We start from the raw sequence: 21608 nt of genomic DNA on the forward strand, positions 1-21608 counted from the left end.
GGAACATGCCTAGTCTGTGGGCTAGATCCCCAATAGGAGGTGTGCAGGAGGCAGCCAATCAATGATTCTCTCTCATCACTGGTGTTCCATCTCTCTACCACTCTCTGAAATCAATAAAATCATTTAAAAAAAAACCTAGTTATTTCTAAACCATGTCTATGCAATCATTGAAGGGCTACATTTGTTATATTTTGTCACAGAAAAACAAATGTTAATAGAATAATTTTAAATTCAAAAAATGCCTCCAATAATAGCAACCTGATAGTTATTTTCAGTTCTTGAAGATTTGAAGACTGACTTTCCCAGGCCTTACCTATAGAATTAGCTTCATTTTGCAAACTGCAGTAACACCTCCCTGAGATGATGCGATAACGCAGCAGTCCCCCAGTTCTGGTAACAACAGGTTCCTTTTCTTGCTTTTAGGATAAAATCTTGTGTAAAGCACCAATAGAAGAAAAACTAGCATTTATTATCCATGCATTTTGTAAGTTTATATTTATGACAACACTAGAGGCCCAGTGAATGGGTTCGTGAACCAGTGGGGTCCCTCTCACAATCCAGGTCCCCTTGGGGGATGTAGTAGTGCGCTAGGGAGGAGCCCGAATCCGGGCTGGGCACTGTGCTGCTCCCGTTTATCCCGGCCCCACTGTACCTGCCACCTTTGCCACTTGGTAGTGCTGCCAGGCAGGCTGGGAGGCTCGTACTGCCACAGCTACACTCGTTGCTGGGAAGCTGAGCAGTGCTCCTGCTGGGGGAGTGCACTGACCACCAGGGGCAGCTCTTGTGCTGAGTGTCTGCTCTCTGGTGGTCATTGAACATCATAGCAACTAGTCAAATGGTCTACCAGTCAACAAGTTGCTTAGAATTATATATATATATATATATATATATATATATATATATATATATAGAGAGAGAGAGAGAGAGAGAGAGAGAGAGAGATTAACTAGTCAAAGAGAAAAACGTTCCTGTTTGGAGCAGGGTCAGCTCACTTTTCCTGTAAAAGTTCAATTAGTCCATATTTAGACTTTTTAGAACCATGAGGTCAGCCTGGCGTGCAAGCAGCGAGATGGCATGTGTAGGATGGGTGCTGCTGGGCTCCCTGAGAATTGCATTGTAAAATGGCGGTGCCCCTGACTGGGAGAAGCAAATACTGTAAATCAAAGTCATAGCCTTTGTCAGCCCACTGCTTTGTTCAGTCACCATGCTTTTTTATTTCAGTGACCTGGAAGAGGAGTCCTGATTGGCAATGATAAGAGTCTTCATTGTAACCACTCAACACCTGCCCTGCAAGCTCAGAGAGGCTCTAATTAAAGTAATTCAGAAGCTGGCAAAAGTTATCAGAGGAACATTTTTATTTCCAAGTCACATCACTAATGATATCTAATAACTGCTGTCTCTCTCTCACCTAGCTGAACAAAAATCAAGTTTCTACTTGCTTGTGATTGCATTTTGCAGAAACAGCCAGGCAGGTTCCCACTGAATCTGGTGGTACATTTTGGATGGTTTAACCTGAACACCAATCCATGCTGGAGACCTGGGGGAGTTGTTAAAGAGGCCCCTCTTGCACAGCTGCACGGAGGTAGGGGAGGGCTGTGTGATGGCACAGAGGAGGCATCGTCCAAGCTTCAAAACAGGATCAGAAAGCCTCGTGTCTGTTCATCTGAGAGCCCAATGGGAAAACCACTAAAACATATGTTTCAAATTGTAGGCACTCATTAAAAAAAAAAAAAAATCAAAATTAATGTTTGCTTTACTGGCCTGTAGTTTTTACAAATCAATTTTGAGAACTATAATGCAAGCAAAGAGAAACATTCAGAATATATAGATGCTAATATAGTTACAAATGTCTGGCTATAGTTTTATCAGATTTTTTTTCTCTATAATGACATAACCTAACCCAAATGCCAATCTTTATATTGCTCATCTATATTATTTCCATCTTTTTTTTTTTTTTTTTTTATCTATTTGGCTTTAGTGTCATTTCTTGACATGGACACATAGATAATTAACTTTAACTCTTCCTTTCTTACATATGAATTCAGGCATCACTTTAGTGACATTTTAAAAGTTTAGATATGTAATTCTTATAGTGATTTGATTCTAAATATTTCATGATTTCTATCAAGATTTTCCAAATATACAGGTTTTGAGCTGGGGGTGGTGATCAGGTTGCGATCTTGTTTCATTAATGTTGCTAAATCATGACCATAAAACTGTGCACTACTGGCCTCTTTGTGCAGTGTGGCCACATTGGGACTGGCTCTGTGACACAGGACATGCTTCCTTTGTTCACAAGAGGTTCCGTGGGCAACCTTGAAGCCAGGCTACTCTGTGCTACACTTTCTCTGCTCTAGCCTGTCTGATCGAGTGGTAGAGCCTGAGAAGCCGGTCATTCTGCCTCTCCGACTGCAGGTGTCAGGTCCTGACCTGGGGAGAGCCCTCTGTGAGTGGGCTGGCCTGAGCAGCTGGCCCCACAATGGGTGATGGCAGGATTCTAGGTGTTGGTCGGAGGCTAAAGAGACTCAGGTCAGCTAAGAAGAGTCCTCATCTTCAAGATGCCCCAGATGACATCACAATGGGAAAGGCTACCTTCCATCACACATGACAGTGTCAGTGCAGGGCCTTGCTGGCTCTACCTGGCTGAGCTTGAGTGGGGGACCGGGGAGGAGGCAGAGGGTGATGAAACAGTCTTTTGTGTTTAAGGAGCAGCAAACTAGTAAAACCAGAATGCTATTTATGAGATGAGGGGATAGGAGAGAGGCAGGGCCCAGGGAGTGGAAGATGCTACACGTTATGGAATCTAATGAGCAGCAGCCATCCGACTGGAAGGAACTGAAGCAGAGGAGCAGGGTGCTCCCAGGAGGTTTGTGCACAAGATAATGGACGAGCTCCCATTGGCTACCCAGCGCATGTCTAAAGACAGACTGCACTGCAAACCACCCTCCCCACAACTGGATCTATACTCGCCGGGCACTCTTCTCATGTTTCCTGAGGGTCTGATTCTCTCAAACTCGTTATATGGCAGTAATATCATCCCCAGTTCATAGATGGGAAAATTCAGGCACAGAACGTTCAAGGACACAGCCTAGATTCCAGAGCTGTTAGATGGCAGAGCTGGATTCAAACCCAGGCAGCCTGACGCAGGAGCCCACAGTGGAGAAACTCACCCCAGGTGCTTACCTGGTACTCAGATGACACGTTCAGATGGTACTGTTCTAAGCAATGCCCCTTCAATGTTCCAGAATGCCACAGGCCCACAAGCATATGTACAGAATACTGAAGCTCATGTGTTTAAATTTGCCTCAAAGTCATAAAGAACTCATTGGACTGTCAGCCTATGAGAAAGCCCAGAGACAACTATTCCAGTTTGTATAATGTGCAGTGTGGCCACATTATGAAAATTTAATGAAATATCTCCTGACAAGTACATAATGTAATAACACCAGGACCATCACAAATCCAGCCGACAGCAGAGGACCTGTGAGGAGCAAGGGCTGAGAAACTGTGCATGGTGGGCAGCCGGAGGCCAGGTCTGCCTGGTCCACACTCGCATGTGGATGGTGAGAAAGCGACCTTGAGGATGACTTCTGCAACCACCAAAGGTTAATGAGGCTGAGGAGGAGCCATGGCGGCTTCTCTGGAAGATAGGTTTGCAGTGGCTGCTAGAAGCAGCTGTGACGACGGGAAACAGAAATAGTCTGTGGAGTGAATAGTGGAATGGGAAGTATCAAAAACTGGGAATCATTTAATTTTTTCAAGCTTGTTATGCAGCATTCCTGTTGTTACACCTCTTTACAGATGGGCAAACGGCAAAGGAAGTCCCAGTACACTGCCCAGATAACACAGCTTTAAAGTGGCTGAGCTAGATTGAAAGCAGACAGTCCCACTCGAGAGTCTCAGGCTGTGATCACTAAGCTGGCAATTCAGTGAGTCCCAGGGCTTCTGTAGAAAGGAACTGGGCAAAACTGGTCCTGTTGAGTCTGAAAGCCACTGCAGGAAGCGAGGGGCACAATAAGAGCAAAAAAAGGTCACTGCTGGGCAGAGGTCTCATCTCCTTGTGGCTGATGGACCTCTCACCCCAAGGCCAATGACTGGTCATCCACAGGCCTTCTCCCAAACATGTTCAGGATGGTTAGAGGTCCACAGTCCCTAGTCATAATTCTAGAACCCAAAGGCTTCTGAAATCCACAACCCCTCCCATTCATCCCACGTGACTGACCTCACCTTAGGTGGCACAGACATTTCACTGTAGAAATACCGACTATCTGAGCTGAGTAGCCAGAGTCCGTGATGAGAGTTTGGCAGGTCCGTATTTCCAATAGGCGATGGGAGGGCTGCCCATGGAGATATAGCATAAGGCGTTTGCCCAGTAACGACACTGGGGGACACCTGCCTGGTTCCCCTGAGGTTTCCCAGCCACTAGAAGCATAGTCAGAGGTGGGATTACCATTGGCAAATAAAGAGTTACAGCTGAGGGAACCGGAGTCAACAACTTTGGCTAGAAAAGTAATTTTTAATTAAGCAATTCACACATTAATTCGTAATTTACTTAAAAATTAAAATATGCCAGAGAAGACAAAACCCTCCTTGACTTCTCGTCTCAATCTGGTCCCCCTGCACTGCCTCTTCCCCACTAGGGGCTGAGCCCTCGATGGTGGTGTGGACCCTTCCAATCACATTGTGGGCACTCACATACCTGTCGATCTTGTGTTTCCTCCGCTATAGCCACTGCCCACTTTCAGTGCAAGATATCAATTTTGCTCTCAAAACTTCCCTTCCTTCCCACCGTTTGCCCACGCACGGTCCAGAAAGGGTCACCCCTGTGTGTTGTACACACAGGTATCTATCTGGATACAACCCACACTAACGATCTACTCATGAGCGGAGGGCACAATGCAAGGGCGATCCAGCCTCAGAATAACCTGAGCAACACAAATTTCAGTTCTTAAAACTTAAAGCCACCACATGGTCCTATGCACAGGTCACTTCCTCTGTGGCCTCAATTATTCTACAAAGTGCCAAGAACTAGAAAGTGAGTGGAAAATGCTTCTGACTGAATAACAGAGAGATTAAAGAAGCCAACCATTGAAAACGGATTTTCTTCAGAAGAAGACCCTGAGTTCCAGGTTAGAAGTCCCCAGGTCACAAGCAGGGGTGGGGGAAGAGTTTGGAGCAGAGAGGGCACCTTGGCTCTCAGAGAGGGCGTGGGAAAGCCAGGTATCCCCTCCTCCACCAGGCAGGTACAGAACTTCACACACTGGGAACCTTTGGAAGGCTCACACTGCGGAACCACAAACATGCCTGATGCCATGGTGAACATCTTTGAATCGCTCACCGAGAACAGATGAAGTTGCAATCCTGAAGACTTCAGAGGTAGAGAGAGCGTCGGGCTGGCACTTGGCCCAGCCCCACAGTGACAACAGGTGAGTGGAGCCCAGACAATGCCTTCCCGGGGACATTCGGGTAGCGACAGACACAAAACTTGGTCTTTGGACCCCTAAGCCAGTGCCATTTCTCCACATCACAATATGTTTATAGTGTTGTTTAAAAAGTAGAAAAATATCTTTTAGAAAGATATCCATCAAATAGCCACAATAAATTATTAATTCTTAAAGAGTTAACATTTATTTACATGGAACCATTTTCCCATGGGCATCACGTAAATAACGTTACCACAGCAGGACAGAAACGTTTTCTGATTCCCCGACTCATGCCACTAGATGTTGTTCCTCAAAGCCCAGCGTCAGTGTGCAATGAAACAAGACCCTGCCCGCCCTCCACCGCAGCACCCACTGCCTTCCCGACCACAGCGCCTATGGTTTCATAGTACCATGCTGCTTCTCAGACACTTTCCCAGTTTTGTCTGCACTCCTGCCTTTTCTACTCTTTGGCTAAGTGTTAAGCCCATCTATTCACATTCACAGATCTGTTTAACATCTTAGTTCCAACCTGTAACTCCATAGAATCAGTCATTAAAACTCAAGACTTTATCCTTTCTTAATACAATAAAGTTGATATTTTTTTCTTGACATTTAAGAATAAAACCAAGCATTCCTTCTACCCAACTGGAGGATTTGACAGACAGGTGTACCATCTGGGCTGCTTTCCTGCTAACTCATTTAGCACCTGTCCTGATAAAATGCCAGCTTGGCGTTCTCTACATTTTAGCATATCTATCCTCTTAAAATTAAATGAGAATATTTATTTAAAAATGTATGGGAAGGAAATAAGATGAACTGGATTTTTATCCTCCAGTCACTTGTTTTACTGAGGTGCTTAGTTTTAGGACTTAGTGTAGACAGGTATGCCTTCATGTTGTGATGCAATATTACATCATTCCTGGAATAAACATGTACTGAGCATGCTCAACCTGCCAGTCGAGAAAAACATGTAGATTAACAAATGCCTTCCAGGTAAGAGCTTCTATCAAATAGGTTGCCCAATGCAGAGGGAAGGACACTGTGAGACGGGGGAGGGAGAAGAAGAATCAGGAAGGGCTCTGTAGGATTGAAGCTTCCCTGAACACGTATGTGAAGAAAGCCATAGACTGTAGGACGGTGCTTTTGATTCACAGAGGTGATTCTAGCTATTATTTTGGGGTTCTACCAAGTATCACAGTCAATATGAAATTCTGAAAAGATTCTCCAATTAAAAATATAATTCAAAGTCTAGCATTGAATTAAATACCAATCGGGAGAATATTTTTAAGTTTCTGGTTCAAAGCTCTTACAAAATATAGTATTGGTTCAAGCAGATAAGTTTTCACTTGGATTAAAAAAAAATCCCAACTAGTTTTGTTTATAGATAAATAGGTTCAGGTCAAGAGATAGGAAATGGATATGAATTAGCTCTTTAAAAATATCAAGTTTATGATGTGAGTCACACTTAGTAATGTAGGGAGAAGAGCTGAGTATCATGTAATCAAGTAAAAGTTATGCCCTGGCTCTTCTGCCCAGGTTTTACTCAGTGGTTAGAGTGTCGGCCAGTGAACTGAAGGGTCTGATGCCTAATCAACAGTATGTACCTCAGTTGCAAGCTCGATCCCAGGTCCCACGGTGGATATGGGAAGCAACCAATTGATATGTCTCTCTCATATCTCTCTCATCCCCCCCCCTCTCTCTCTCTCTCTCTCTCTCTCTTCCTCTCTCTCTCTCTCCCTCCTTCTGTCCCATCCACCTCCTCTCTCCCCTCCCCTCCACACTCTCTAAAAAAAAAAAAATCAATGGAAAAAATATACTCGAGTGAGGATGAAAAAAATTTTATAATAAATTTTAAAAATTGGCTCTTAGGATGGTTAAAACCCAAAATTTCCCCAATGCAAATGACTCTTCTTGCAAATCTTTTTGTAAAACAAGGAATTCTTTTATTTAAATGGCCACCCCACTAATTTGCCACATACACTTACACCATTGGCTCTGTTGCTTTTCCAAATAATGCATGCGTAAGCTTCCTACTGCTTCTACTTAATTGAAACGTGGAGGGAACATTCAGAAGTCCTGGGCTTATAGACCAATTTGGTGACTGGACAGGTCACCTTCAGGCCTCAATTTCCCCACATCTGTAGAATGGGTGATAATGGGCAGTGGAATGATACTAAGGCCGTACTTGGCTCCAACATTCTCTTTCGAGATTTGCTTCAAGGGACTAGTGGTAATGGCTGCCTCTTTCTGGAAGGTTCAAATGATGCTGATCATGGCAATGCACTGGACAAATGTTGTACTGATGCTTTCAGTTTTGGCCATGAGGAATGCAGTCAGTACTAAGATGTGTTTGGAGCTAGCCTTTTAGATTAAGCAACTCTGAATGTGTAATAATTGGGACACATTTAAAATGTTTCTCAGTGACTACTGCAAACAGATGAATACTAGGAATTCAGCAGAAAATATTCTGTAGCTGGGTTAGTTTTCTCCACTTTCTTCCTTCTTGTGCTTTCTCCTTCTGTTTTTTTTTTTTGTTTGTTTGTTTTTTTGTTTTTTAACCGCACAAGCAATTATCAGGCTGCAGAAAGTATATAGCCCATGGGACATTCAAAATGTAATGCTGCAGGCGGAATTAATCTGGCATTTTTACAAATGATAAAAATAAACGTGATGTTGAAAACCAATTTGAGGAGGTAAGCGGGCAGAAGGAACAAAGGAAGGTGTATGCTGCCGTTCTATAAATGGAGGTTTACTGGGGCCCCTGTCTAAGCCCCTGTTTGAGCCGCCTAGTTACCCCTCTCCCCGGACCGAGCTTCTCTTGCCCTGCTGGCTCCCCTCTTACCTGGGCAGGAGGCAACGGAGCCACCAAGGCCACACACTCACGGACTCCTTCACCCTGTGCCCTGCAGGCTTTGCCCCAACCTCATACAAGGCTCTGGAAAGCAGCCTCTTGCCTCTGCCATGCTCACCTCTCTCTCCTAACTTCTACAGAAACACGCACGGCTGGCCACCGAATCCCAGCGACTGAGGGCGGCCATGCTGGTCTGTCCGACCCCCACTTCCTGTGACACTGATGTGTGCTTCGCCAGGCCCCGAGAATGGGGGCTGGGCCCTGGCCTCTCTATCCACCCACATGGACTTGTGCCAGCTGCTGCAGCGACTGCTTAGCAGCTATCACCCTGTCCCCCGAGGGCTATCTACCTGACTTCTGCCACCTCCCCCCCCTCCCCAGAACACACAGGCCCTGAGGCCAGCCTGCTGGCAGGGCCCAGGGACCCCTCTTCCTCGGTTGGGGGGGTCGTGAGAAGCAGTACTGGCGCTCCTCTGGGCATGGGGACAGGTCCCACTGGCCTTTGGAGCAGAGGCTAGACCTCCCCCACCCTGGCCCAGCACCCAGAAGCAGTCTTGTTGACCACAGGGTTCCTGCTATTTTACGTAATCTCTGCATACTCAGAAGTTGTAAACTGGACAGCCTCTTGCCTGAGGGCTCCCTAACATTCCATGCCATCAGCAGCTCCCAAGGCGCCAATGAAGAGAACACTTTTATCTCACCTTTAGTTGCTCCTTCAATGGTTTGGAATAAAATGTTGACCACCGTTTTTATTTATACTTTGCCTTTGGCCAGTATTACCCACCTAGATAATTTTTAAACAAATAGAATTCGACTAAAAAAGAAATGTGTTTGCTTTATGTTTCCTATAAGTTTCCCCAAATTAACTATCTGATAACCTATAAAAAGAATTATTGCAGGTTTATTCGAGCTCCCAGAGACTATATTTGCTTTTTATGATCCACTGCTTCCAGAGTCCTCTGAGGAAAACATTTTCCTGCGTGACTAACTGTTGGAATATCCGAATTTGCACCCCCTGGTATGTAGGGAATCTCACAGCCCATTTTATCTGGAACAGTTGACATAATGTGGTACTCTGGTCCTTTTTGAAATGAAACTTTTTTTAAAATCCTCACCAAGGATGTTTCTATTGATTTTGAGAGAGAGAGAGAGAAAGAGAGAGGTAGAGAGAGTGTGTGTGACAGGGAGGGGGGAGGGGGCATTGATGTGAGAAACAAGATTGGTACACACCCTGACCAGGGATTCAACCCACAACCTGGGTACGTGCCCTGACCGGGAATCAAACCTGAAACCTTTTGGTGTACAGGATGATGGTCCAACCAAATGAGTTACCTGACCAGGACTGAAATAAAACCATCTGATATATATATATATATAATTGATTTCAGAAAGGAAGGGAGAGATAGAAGCATAAATGATGAGAGAGAATCACTGATTCGCTGCTGGCCAGGCAAAATATTAGTAAAACCGCTTTTGATAGAGGAAGTGTGTGCGGGCAGGAAAAAAGGCTCATAACTGCTGAGATGAATTTTAAAGGGACTTGTAAAATCATTTCAACAAAGTTAGAATAAAAAAAGATTAATCTACCTAAATTTTCATTAAGCCTCCATTAGGGGAAGGAGTAAGACACTCCCCAGAGATTAAAAAAAATGTTTTTTTCTAAATGCTAAACAATAAAAACTAAATGAAAGAGGACTGGAGAGGAAATTCCTCCTGGGTGAGCAGCTTAGCTCGGTGCCTGATCTTGGCCGCCCAGGAGTCTCCCTCTATCAGCAGGTCCAGCCCGGGCCCTGCAGCACCACTGCACAGTGACCTGAGCTCACCCCCTGGCATCCTCATTCTGGCTCAGGGGTCCCCTGTTGGCAGTCAGGCCGTAGGGGTGGTAAGCAATCTGTTTGTGCCCCAGTTTCTCCATCCACACTGGATCGTCTCAGTTCCTAGTCCAGAGAGTCGATGGGAGGATTAAAGAGCTAAATTATAGAAAGTTCTTAGCAGCACCTGACAAAGCGAACTCTGTAGAAATATTAAAAATTATGGGGGTTCTACCAAGTATCACAGTCAATATGAAATTCTGAAAAGATTCTCCAATTAAAAAAAATAATTCAAAGTCTATCATTGAATTAAATACCAATTGGGAGAATATTTTAAGTTTCTGGTTCAAAGCTCTTACAAAATATAGTATTGGTTCAAGCAGATAAGTTTTCACTTGTATTTTTTCAAGCAATATAAACTAAATAAAAAAGAAGACTGGAAGAGAAAATTCCAAAATATTTCTGATAATATTTTAAAGAGCCAGTGTTATTTGGAACCATTTACATATTGGAATATGTAAATATTAAAAAAAATGTTAGCATTTTTTTTCCTGGATATTATCTACTGGAGGCCTTTTAAAATATTTTACATTGGCTTTTTCTTGAAATTGTTAAAAATTAAAATCCTTGCTGAAGCCGGTTTGGCTCAGTGGTAGAGCGTCGGTCTGTGGACTGAAAGGTCCCAGGTTCGATTCCGGTCAGGGGCATGTACATCGGTTGCGGGCACATCCCCGGTAGGAGGCGTGCAGGAGGCAGCTGGTTGATGTTTCTCTCTCATCAACGTTTCTAGCTCTCTATCTCTCTCCCTTCCTCTCTGTAAAAAAATCAATAAAATATATTTAAAAGAAAATTAAAATCCTTTTAGCATCTTTTCCCCCTAAGGGTACAACTGTGCCACCCCCTCTCCGCAGAGCACGCTCCAGGTTCCTCCGCTTCAGGCTTTCTCTTCCCCTTGGGGACTGACAATGTTACTCCCCACAGTTCCATGGGGGCTCGGTCTTTCTCTGATTTCCTCGTTATTTCCCCATGCTCCTTGTCTTCTTCTTGCTTTTCCAGATGCTCTGGATGTTTGTGGTGCCTGCCAACAGCACTTTCCTCTCATCAGAATGAAATTCTAGCCGAACTGAGTGTGTTAATAATTCACTGTCTTCACACATCTCCACCTGCTGTTCTTTCCCCAGGCGGTTCCTGCGCTGCATGTGTGAGGCCTCCATGCTGGTTCCTCCCTCTCAGGTCCCTGTGAACAGCCCCGGGGGGCGGGGGAGGGGCGGGGGGAGGGTAGGAAGGAAGGTGTGGCCAGTGCCCCACATTGCTGTCTGTGTGAGGATAGGTAAGCAAGGTCACGAGCCATCATTTAAGACTCCAGAACATACATGCATATAGGCTTACATTCTCACAGAGCAGGTAAAATGTTTAGATCCAGGGCTGAGATTTTGACTCCCTCACCCACCAGTCCCGGGAATTTCTATTTCTGTTGTCCAGATGATCAAGACAGCTCTGTGCTCTGCAGTGGAGCTGGGCAAGCACCAGGTCCGCACGGTGTTACCTCGCTCTTTAAGGATGCACATTTCATTTCCCTGCAGGACCAGAAACGGCTTCTCACGGAGGTGTGTCTGCCGCCGCTGAGCTCCGTCCCTGCCTGCCAACAACACCTTGCTTCCAAGGGTCCCTGTGCCCTGTGCCCTGTGTCAGGCTTTCTCTTCTGTGATGGGCAGCCTAGCGCAGGACAGTACCTCTTTTTCTAAAACATTATTATTATTATTTTTTAAAGAGACATAAAAGCTGTAATTGAAAAAGGTAATTTTAAAATGTTTTCAAAAAAATGATAAATACTGAAAATTGAAGATCAAATAATTTTTTTAAAGTTTTTTTTTCAATTATAGCCAACATTCAGTATTACTTTGTCTTAATTGCAGGCAGGAATGAAGTGGTTAGGACAGCACTTCTGGCACTGGGGCTGAGTGACATACCCTGGGGGGTTCCTAAACCATAACTCTCGCCCCACCCCTGACATTGATTTTGTGTTTCTTTTTTGCTTTTTAATATCTTATTGATTTTTTACAGAGAGGAAGAGAGAGGGATAGAGAGTTAGAAACATCTATGCAAGAGAAACATCGATCAGCTATCTCTTGCACACCCCCTACTAGGGATGTGCCCTCAACCAAGGTACATGCCCTTGACCGGCATCGAACCCGGGACCTTTCAGTCCACAGACCAACGTTCTATCCACTGAGCCAAACCAGTTTCGGCAGTGTTTCTTTTTTATTTTATTTTTTTTATTTTGTGTTTCTAACAAATTCCAAGGTAGTGAGGACGTTGCTGTTCAGAGGCTGCACTCTGAGAACCACTGATGCCAGAAAACCAATTTTTAATGACTTTCCCACTTTTCTGAATGTTCTGGGAAAGCCTTAAAATAATATATTTATTTTTATTGATTTGAGAGAAGAAAAGAGAGGGGAGAAGATAGAAACATTCATGATGAGAGAGAATCATTGATTGGCTGCCTCCTGCACGTCCCTTACTGGGGATCGTGCCCCCAACCCGGGCATGGACCTTGACTGGGAATGGAACCATGACCTCCTGGTTCATAGGTGGATGCTCGTTCACTGAGCCACACCAGCCAGGCTCTGGGGAGCTTTCTGATGCCCTGGTTTCTCCTGCTAAACACCAGAATAATCCCACTGTTTACCCGCCCTGCCCCTCCCTATCCCAGGAATATTTTGGTTAATGGAGCCTCACACTTTCCCGGAGATTTGTTGTTGATCTCTGGGAAAGCGTGTCCCTAACAGTTTAAGACAGGTGCATTAACGTACGTCACAGAGCACCAGCCACCTTGCCAGGCTGTTCAAGGGGTAGGACAGGTCCTCCTAGTTTATGATGACCCCTGACACCCAGCAAACATCGCTGGAAGAAGGGTGCACGCTCTCATATCTAGTGAGAGCCCTCACTGGGAGCTTACTGAATGGCATCACAACTGTCCCCAGCACATGCAGACATGGACATCCTTGTTTTCACAAAGCATCCATGTACTCTTCTCCCTTACCTTACATGTGAAGGTACGGTGATGACATGTACTAACATTTTGGGAAAGTGTCACTAACATCTTTACCATCTCTTCCTACTTCCTACTTCCCATTGTTTCCACCAAAATAACCTTTAGGTAGATACCATGTGGGCAGCCTTCTCACTCCTGTGTCACTCCTGAACAGTGAGTTCCACTCAGAAAACTCTGTCACCCACTCCACGTATTACCTTCCTGATGTTCCACCCTGCAGTTTTCCCAGATGTTCTAACACGTGCCTGGCCCCCCAAAGGCAGGACTGCAGGCTGTGCGCTTCGTGAGAGCTCTCCCGCACAGGGAGGTGTGTCACCCCATGGCCCCAGTGGGCCGAGCCTCCTGGAAGGGAACCTTCTGTACAATCTTTAATTAGAAGGCAGCTTCCCACCAGTCCCCACTTCCATTCTGTCCTCACCTACCAATTCCTAGCATATCAAATCCAAGTTTCTTTTAGACTCCTCTTCCTCTCTCCCCGCCACCCCCCATGCCCAATTTGTTTTCTGGGATCCTGGGGGAATCCCACATTTATCCCCGAAATAGGACTTCCTTCTACATTAGCACCAATGTTCTGCCACACTATCTTGAGAGATAGTAAATTCCCAAGCAAGATGACTAGATGAGCATTCCTATCTGGCCCCAGTGCCCTGAGGTTCAAAGGCGCCTGGGTCTCAGGGACCTGTACCCATCTGTGGAGTTAACCTCCACCTCTGACAGCACTTACACTCAGGTAAAAATATTTCCAAGTACCTCTCTTCTTCTCTTTGCACTTCACAATGACATGCCTAAGTTTGGCTCTGCAAAGCATGCGGAAACACCAACAGCTAAGAAGCACATCCTTCTGTTCTCTTGGGCCACTCAGCTCTGAACTCTTCCTTTGCCTGCAGCCCTTGGACAACCACAGCTCAATGGTCCTGGACCTGGGAGGTAGCAGCACCTACAGGCAACATGTGCAATGATGTCACTCCCATCTTAGCTCCACTTGCTAGGACACTGCAATTCTGGAGAATCACCTGTGCTCACCACATCCCTGCCCACACTCCCATCCAGTCCCGGGCACATCAGTCCACCTCTTTCAGGCCCCACGTGGTCTGACCCATTTGCCTCTGAGCTTGGCCCTCTCCCCTTTTCCAATCTCTGGTGCACATCGTTCCAGATCATTCTGTAACCCTGTAGCTGCTGTAGGGCTACACATTAATCATGCCTTTATATTTCCTGTGTTTTTTATGTTTCTGGGAGGGAAATTCCTAAAGTTAGCAAACAACTAACCTATGAGTGCACCTTTCAAATACAAACCCCGCGACCCAGAGACCACACCCCAGCCACCTCCTCTATGGGGCTGTCACTCTCTGGCACCATCCCCCTGCCTTAGCCACCCAGGACCAGGTACCAGACAGTCCGTGTGCCCAGAGCCCCTGAAGTTATTCAAACCAACCTACAGGAAGCCTGCTCACCTGCCTCACCGGCTGGAAACCACAGTGAAGGCTCCTGCCCGCTCCTCCCCTCAGCCTCCTGGCCCACCCCGGTGCCTCCTGTGTGGCCCCATGATGTGGAGCGCCCCTCCTCCCAGGAACTGAGTAACTACTCCGTGATTTCACCTCCTGCTCTGTTGGCCTCACCAGACCTCGATGCTAATAAACCCTGTAATTTAATGCAGGCTGTAGTTTCCATCAAGTCTCTGCTCTCCTTACAGTGGTTCCCTATTGTCCCCAAGAACAAAACCCTCCTTTTGAAAGCTCCCCTCAGCCCGCGATTTCATTTCTGTCACCCTTCCAGCTACTCTCCGGACAGGACTTCACGCTCCACTTCCTGCATGGGCCTCCACGTTTCAGGGAGCTCCAGCCCCGTCTCAGCGAACCATCCAAACCTGAGTTCCTACCACTCCTTAACCCACCTTGCCAACGCAGACCCCCTGGCAAGCCTCCACAAAGCCACTTACAGAGTGTACCTGGGTCAGACCCCTGCCAGTGACCACCCGCCCACCCCGGGGCAGACACAACACCACCTCTCATGGACCAGCCAGTGCGGCAGCCCTCTGCTACCCTCACCCACCCACAACCACTTGGCACCCACCCAGCAGACAGTGACCCCAGAGCATGCGCCAGAGCATATCCTGCCCTGCATAAACCTCCAACGTGTCTTCCTGCTTTTAGAAGAACTCCACTGGGCTTCAGGCCCCACGTGGTCTGACCCATTTGCCCCTTTGCTCTCATGTTCCAGCCACACCGGCCTCACTTCCTCTTCCAGAAAAAGCCGAGTGGGAGCCAGCTGTTGCCCTGGCTGCTCCTATGTGCTGGGAACACATTTCCACCCAGAACTGTGTGTGACTTCCTCCTTCTGATCATGTAGGTCTCAGGAAGGAATGTCGCCTCTTCAGAGCGGCTCTTCCTGATCACCCTGCTGCCCCTTTCTGTCCCTGTGTCTCACCGTCCTCAGGTGCTGCTTAGTGAAACCATGCCCTTCGCTTGTTGATGGCTTCATGGTCAGCGGGCTCCCTCAGTGGGCTCCCTCCCACCCCACAAGCCCCACCATAAGGGAGATTTCACATGAGTAGGGACCTGCTCCTATGCATGTGCAGTATCTAGAATACTTAGTATCTAGAACAGCAATTGGTGTGGGGTTGTAGTAACTACTTAATAAGTTAGCTAATGAGCTTATCTCAGAGGGCTCTGTTTTCTGGGATTCCCAGTAGGCAAGCTCCCCAATTTATAGCTTTTGGCCCTTGTGATGCGCTCTGTGCATTCTGCCTGTTAGCTTATTCTTGGCGAACATTTCTTCAGAGTGAGTCTTGAGTGCCTGGCCCCAGTGGTTCTCCCCGGGTGGTTTCCATTTGGCCTTGAGGGTCTGAGGAACTCACTGGCTTTACCTTAACGTCTGAGCCTCAGAGAGGACTTGGAATTCAGAGCGCACAGCATGTGTGGTGCAGACATCGAGGCTCCAGTGTTTACAGCTGAACTCTTCCACCCTCAGCCCCAGGCTGTCAGCCAGCTTCGGGGCTAAGTCTCTGGGTGGGATGAACTCTTCCACCCTCAGCTCTGCTTTCACCAACAGTCTAACCCCTGGTTTCCTTTAAGGGCCGGAGTCTAAGGATACGGCCTGAGGGCTCAGTTCCAGCCCCTGTGCAGGTGTTGAAGCCCAAGCTCCTTTTTCTGGTTCAGATGCTCCGCAGCTGCCTGGCCAGTCCTGCTCCAATGCTCTCCGTGGTCTGGGCCCAGGGCACTCCCGGGTCTTGGGCTGGAGCTCAGCGCCGTGTATCACTTTGGCCAATGTGTGTCTTGGTCGGCATCTGGGTGTGTTTGGAGGGTCCCTGTTGGCTTAGCCCACAATTGAAACCAGAAATGCTAGGAATTGGATTTGATGTGAAGGTTGTGTCATACAGTTTGGTTTATGACACTGGTTCACGCACAGTCTCAGAGTCACTGCAAAGCATCACGTGCACTGCTGGCCCCCCGGGCTCACAAAATAAACATTTGCTCATTAAAGGAAAGCAAGTGACTTTCAATATTTTGTCACCAATAGCTGATCCTGGGACTGGTGCTCAGCTCCCCATCTCCCCCGCAGCCCACTTCATCCTGCCAAACCGGAGCCTCGGGAGCCACAGCTTCCCCTGCAGTGGGTGGGAGGCACGGCAGGGGCCTTTAAAAGCCAATGACTGTTACGGAGGCTTTCGATCTGCTGGTGAAATGGAATACGTCTCTCTCCCCTGGTGTCTTTTACGTGCCCGTACACCCAGGCTGCCACACGTGTTCAGAGGTGATATCATCATCGTAACAGCAGTAGCTAATATTAGTGCGCACCTGCTGTAGGCCAGACATGCGCCAAGCACCTTAAATAATGACATAAATAAAAAAATAATGCTGATTACGATCACAGCAGTTAACATGTGTGAGTAGAGCAGGTCGATCCAGACTGTGGGGCCAGAGAAGTAACTACACGGTGTCAGTGCATTGGGACATCCGTCCATCTGTCTGTCCACACACACATTTTACTTGCCAGAGTACCCTGGATACGCTTTCCACTGTGAAGTTTTGTTTCAAAGAACTTTCCTTAGGTTTGATAATGTACGTAAGTAAATGAATGCCTCACCTTGCCTGTCATTAACCCTGATGCATTTTAAATTTAAATGAACAACAATAGGACAAATAACCCCCCTCAAGCCCTTTCCCACATGAGCCAGGATCCCAGAAACATAAGGGTTCCAGGAAACTCTTTTCTGCTATTTCTCCCCATCAGGTGCCTCCTTACCTGGGACAGGTAGGAGCAGAACCAGGGCTGAGACTCAGAGCCAGGCAGTAAAGGAGACAGCCCTGTCTGCCCTTCCAGGAGTGTGAGTCTCCAAAAGGCTGTGCCTACCCCGGGCCACCAACCCCCAGGGGCCAGCAGACAGCACTTGTGCGCTTGGGTGCTGTGGAGGCCAGGGAGTGAGGGGAGGGAGGTGGGGGATGCCAGACCACACAAGAAGATGCTCTAGGACAATGGGGAGCCCCTCCCAGAACAAGTGAATGGCAGCGAGGGAAGGTGGGAGACAGCACAAGTGCTGGGTTTCAGGGCCAGCTGGGCGCCTCAGTTCTGTCATCTTCTCAGCGGGGTGGTGAATAGGAAGACTGAATGGCCTACTCTCTGTGTAGCATTAGCATCTGCATCTGGCACAGAGCAGACACTATATAAACATTATTAAATAAATAAATGTCCCAAATTCCAAAACAAGCCCAGCCCAGCTCCGGGCAAAGGGAGGAACTGAAAGGGCTTCCTCTGACTGATTAAGGGAAGAGCTGCCCACTGCTTCCTGCTCTGGGGAAACCATTTCATTCTTTGCCTCTTATTTTTTAAATATTTCGTTGATTTTTAGAGAGAGAGGGAGGGAGAAACATCAATCATCCGCCTCCTGCACACCCTCCACTGGGAATCCAGCAACCGAGGCCTGTGCCCTGACCAGGAATCAAACAGGCAGCCCTTTGGTGCCCGGGAGGACACCCTAACCCACGGAGCCACACTGGCCAGGGCCATCCTGCTGGACGAACAGGATCTGAAACCTGCGTGGTCCCCGCACGAGGACCTCAGGCTGAGAAGCCTGGCAGAGGCATGATGAGAGGAGCGCAGGGTGGCAGCTGCCTGATGGGGCCCTCGCCAGCAGGTGGCCTCAGGCTCCTCGCTGCTGTTGAGGCTCTGTGACAGCGTGAGCAGGGGCAGGGCTCTAGAGGAAAAGGCGCCTCGCTCACCAATTTTTATCTGCTGGGATGACGGCCTGGGTGGGTGGCCCTGGCAAAGGGAAAAGGCAGGGACTTTCTTCCCCCTGGCATCTTTAAGAAAAGGAAGCCCCAGTAGTGCCCTCTCCACTCTGTGAACAAAGCTGAGACACAACTGACTGACTTCTTGCCAGACATCTGGCTGCCACTGGTGACGAAGGAATAGAAATAGCGCAGTATCATAATCTACACGACAGTACCCTGCACTTGTGGGGAAGCAAGAGTGTTGGCATGAGGGGTGTGTGAGTGGAGAGGGGACAAAGGCAGAGAAAAAGAAGGGTTATTTATAAAAAGGCCAGGACACTCCTTTTCCCCCAAACAACTGTCTAAGAGTGGTGGTTTCAATCTCAGCTACACAGTAATCCCCTGGGAGTTTTAAAAATCTAGTTGCCCAAGTCATAGCTTAAAACCAGTGCTTAGCTGCTTCTTTTTTCCTGAAGTCAGCAAGCCCCAAACTTAAAACTTAGAAACTGAAAAAGTACGCATGGCCCTAACATTCCTCCTGAACTTCCCCCACAGGACCACACAGCAGGTGATCTCAGCTCTGTTGGCCACACAGCCTGGGTTGCAGCTGCTGGGGGGTGACCGAGGGCCCGGCATTTGCCGCTCCGTCGTCCGGAGGAGACCAGGCGGCTTTGCTGAATTTCCTTGAACATCTCCCTATGGCTTCTCCCCACACAAGGATTCCCTCTTTGCAAATCCATTCATGAAAATCACATCGGAATGACCCAGCAAACAGGCGTGACACCAGATGTGGAGGGCATATGGTCAGAGCTGGCAAAGGGCACCTAGGGCTCATTCCAATCTTCTATTTTCTTTGTGTAGGTCTGACATTTCCCAAGGTAAGACATTTAAAAAATAAAATAAAATAAAAAAGAAAGAGCAGCAGTCCCTCATAGCACACAAGCTGACACAAGGGGAAGTCTGTGTCTCGTGGCGGGCACGGCCTTCTGCGTGCGGGCAGCGGCACGGGCAGCCTGTGGGATACTCACGACCAGTACAGCAGCATGAGCAGAAAGGGGCAGATGATGAGCGCCTGCAGCACCTGCCAGTCCCGGCACAGCGCTGCCAGCCCGGGCATGAGGAGCTGCCCCGCTATGGTCACGAAGTTTGCCACCATGGTGATCATGAACCGTTTTCCAGGGGGGCACAGCTCTATTCCTGGAACACAGAAGGGACAAGAGAGACATGAGTATCCTGCCCCTGGCCTGGGGGAGCCATGGGGGTAGCGGGGCCAACGCACTTCTCAACCAACCAAGAACTGTCAGACCAGGATTATTTGCTGGTCAACTGAGAACCCTCTACAGTAAGTCAAGGTTGAGATCCTCATTTTTACGGCTAGATTAGCTGAGGATCGGATGGGGAAGGGAGAGAGATCATTGCTCAAGGTCACAGAGCAAGGTAGTGGCAAAAGAACATTATAATTCAGAGTTGCCTAGCTGAGAAGCTAGTAAACACTGCATGGGGGCAAAGTGTTTGCATAGCACATTATTCCCACCTCTGCTCTCTGGAGGCCACTGAGTGTCTTGTAGACTGGACTCCATCGTGCCGACTGTTGCCACTCCTTCCCTCTCCCAGGCTGAATTAGGGGATCCTCATTCTCTGTGCAGGGCACCCAGAAGCACCGTCTGCTCACGCCCACCCACCTGCACGTCCCTCCTTTTTAACAAGACAAAACCCAATCAGTATGGCAGACTTGGATCTTGTGATGTTCTCATGGGAAGTTTCTCCTCCCCACGCGGGTTCTCTGCCCACTGTGACCTGGGTGTGATGCATCCCCCTCTCTGGTCCTACCACTGTGGTGTGTGTGCGTGTGTGTGTGTGTGTGTGTGTGTGTGTGTCTGCTTGATCTTCACAGCTCCAAACACCGCCAGTGTCTGCCTCCACTAAATGTTTATCGGATGGAAGGACATCATGGTCCCTCCTGTTTGCAGGAATCTAGGCTCTCAATTTGACTTGGAGTCAAAGATGGTTCCAAACGTAGACGGCAGTGCCCAGCTGCCAATCAGCAGAGAATGCTGCGTGAGCTCCTGCAGCAGACAGCCGGGTTTACGTACTTTGGAACACAAGTTCGTTTGCTCTTCTTCTCCCTAAAGCTGGCTTGCCTTTCTTTAAGTGCAGGTAAAATAAATATTTTTTTTAAAAAGAAGACTCTCAGGAGAAAATACTTTTCATGCATCTGTGTCTAGACACTGTTTGTAGGTCAGTTGCCATAGCCCATCGCCCACCTTCGGACTGTCTAGAGGCCATGCAGAGGTGGGGGTTGCAAGGCAGTGAAGGGGAAGAGATAAAAGGGGAGAACAGACAAACTACACTCAGGACAGAACCAGCCCCGCCAAGGAGAGGGCACCATGCCAGCCAATGTCTGCACCAGCTCATCTGTAGGAAAGAGATAATAAAGCGATCAGAATTTCCATTCCAGCTCCATATAAGCAGGCATCATGAGCCCAGCTATCGGTAAGTGAGAGAAACTTGACCTCAAGAGAACAGCGTCTAAAGAACTTTGTTTCCATTTAATTAAGAAAACAGGATTAAACAGCCGTCTCCTGGCCCTCTGCTGTGATGATATTCTTTTCCACGCACAGGCCAGGCTCACGTCAAAGATGACCTCCCAGCGGGGCTTGGGCATTCACGCGGGGTCTGGCATCTCCGCTCTTAATCTTAATAAAGCAACCAGAATCTTTTTAGAAAAGACTACTACTACTTACTCAGCCCGAGTGGTAGATTTGCTATGGAAATCCGAAATGGGCTTTAGGCGGGGTAAGTTCAGCGTCTGCGGTGCAGCACCGGCTCGTATCAAATGAGGAACTTTAGCACCTGCCTACTCAGGTGACCTTTAAGCAAACTCACAGAGATATTTGATGCCAACACAGCAGCATGGTTTTATGTGGACAGGGCACGAAGCTGGTGCAACGGGCATGCCTTTCTCCTTAGTTTTGTGAGACCAGATTGGGAAAATACCTGCAATTCCAATTCCGCCCCACAGACCCCCTTAGGCGATGTCCAATCCCACACACTAACCACGCCACGCACCATCACACAAGCATCACGGCGGCCTTCTAAACCGGGGACTAGGCTGGTGGATGAGGAAGGAAAGTTGCCCCTTGTGGGCCAATGATTCCAGTCTCACTGTTCCCTCTCCCTCCCTGCAAATGGATGCCGTGAGCGGTGCACATGTTAGTGTTCCTGTAGATATGCGTTCATGGCCGGTGTTTCCTCAGT

At 47.8% G+C, this 21608-nt stretch overlaps 1 protein-coding gene across 4 annotated transcripts in view; it reads right to left on the minus strand.

Moving 5' to 3' along the window:
• The window catches only part of SLC22A23 (solute carrier family 22 member 23), a 174031-nt gene that overhangs the window by 30364 nt on the left and 122059 nt on the right, over positions 1-21608 (minus strand). For 3 of the 4 annotated variants that reach the window (XR_014794038.1, XM_084873124.1, XM_084873126.1), the window contains exon 4: positions 19379-19547. Coding sequence is in view for 3 of the 4 variants with exons in the window: in XM_084873124.1 (XP_084729250.1) it covers positions 19379-19547 (169 nt within the window). In the remaining variant the exon portion in view is untranslated. Of the gene's footprint in view, positions 1-19378; positions 19548-21608 lie in introns of those variants that run through there. The other variant, XM_084873125.1, reaches the window with a different exon arrangement.

Source organism: Pipistrellus hanaki (assembly GCF_964339955.1).
Source record: "Pipistrellus hanaki genome assembly, chromosome: 2".
Classification (NCBI taxonomy): Eukaryota; Metazoa; Chordata; class Mammalia; order Chiroptera; family Vespertilionidae; genus Pipistrellus; species Pipistrellus hanaki.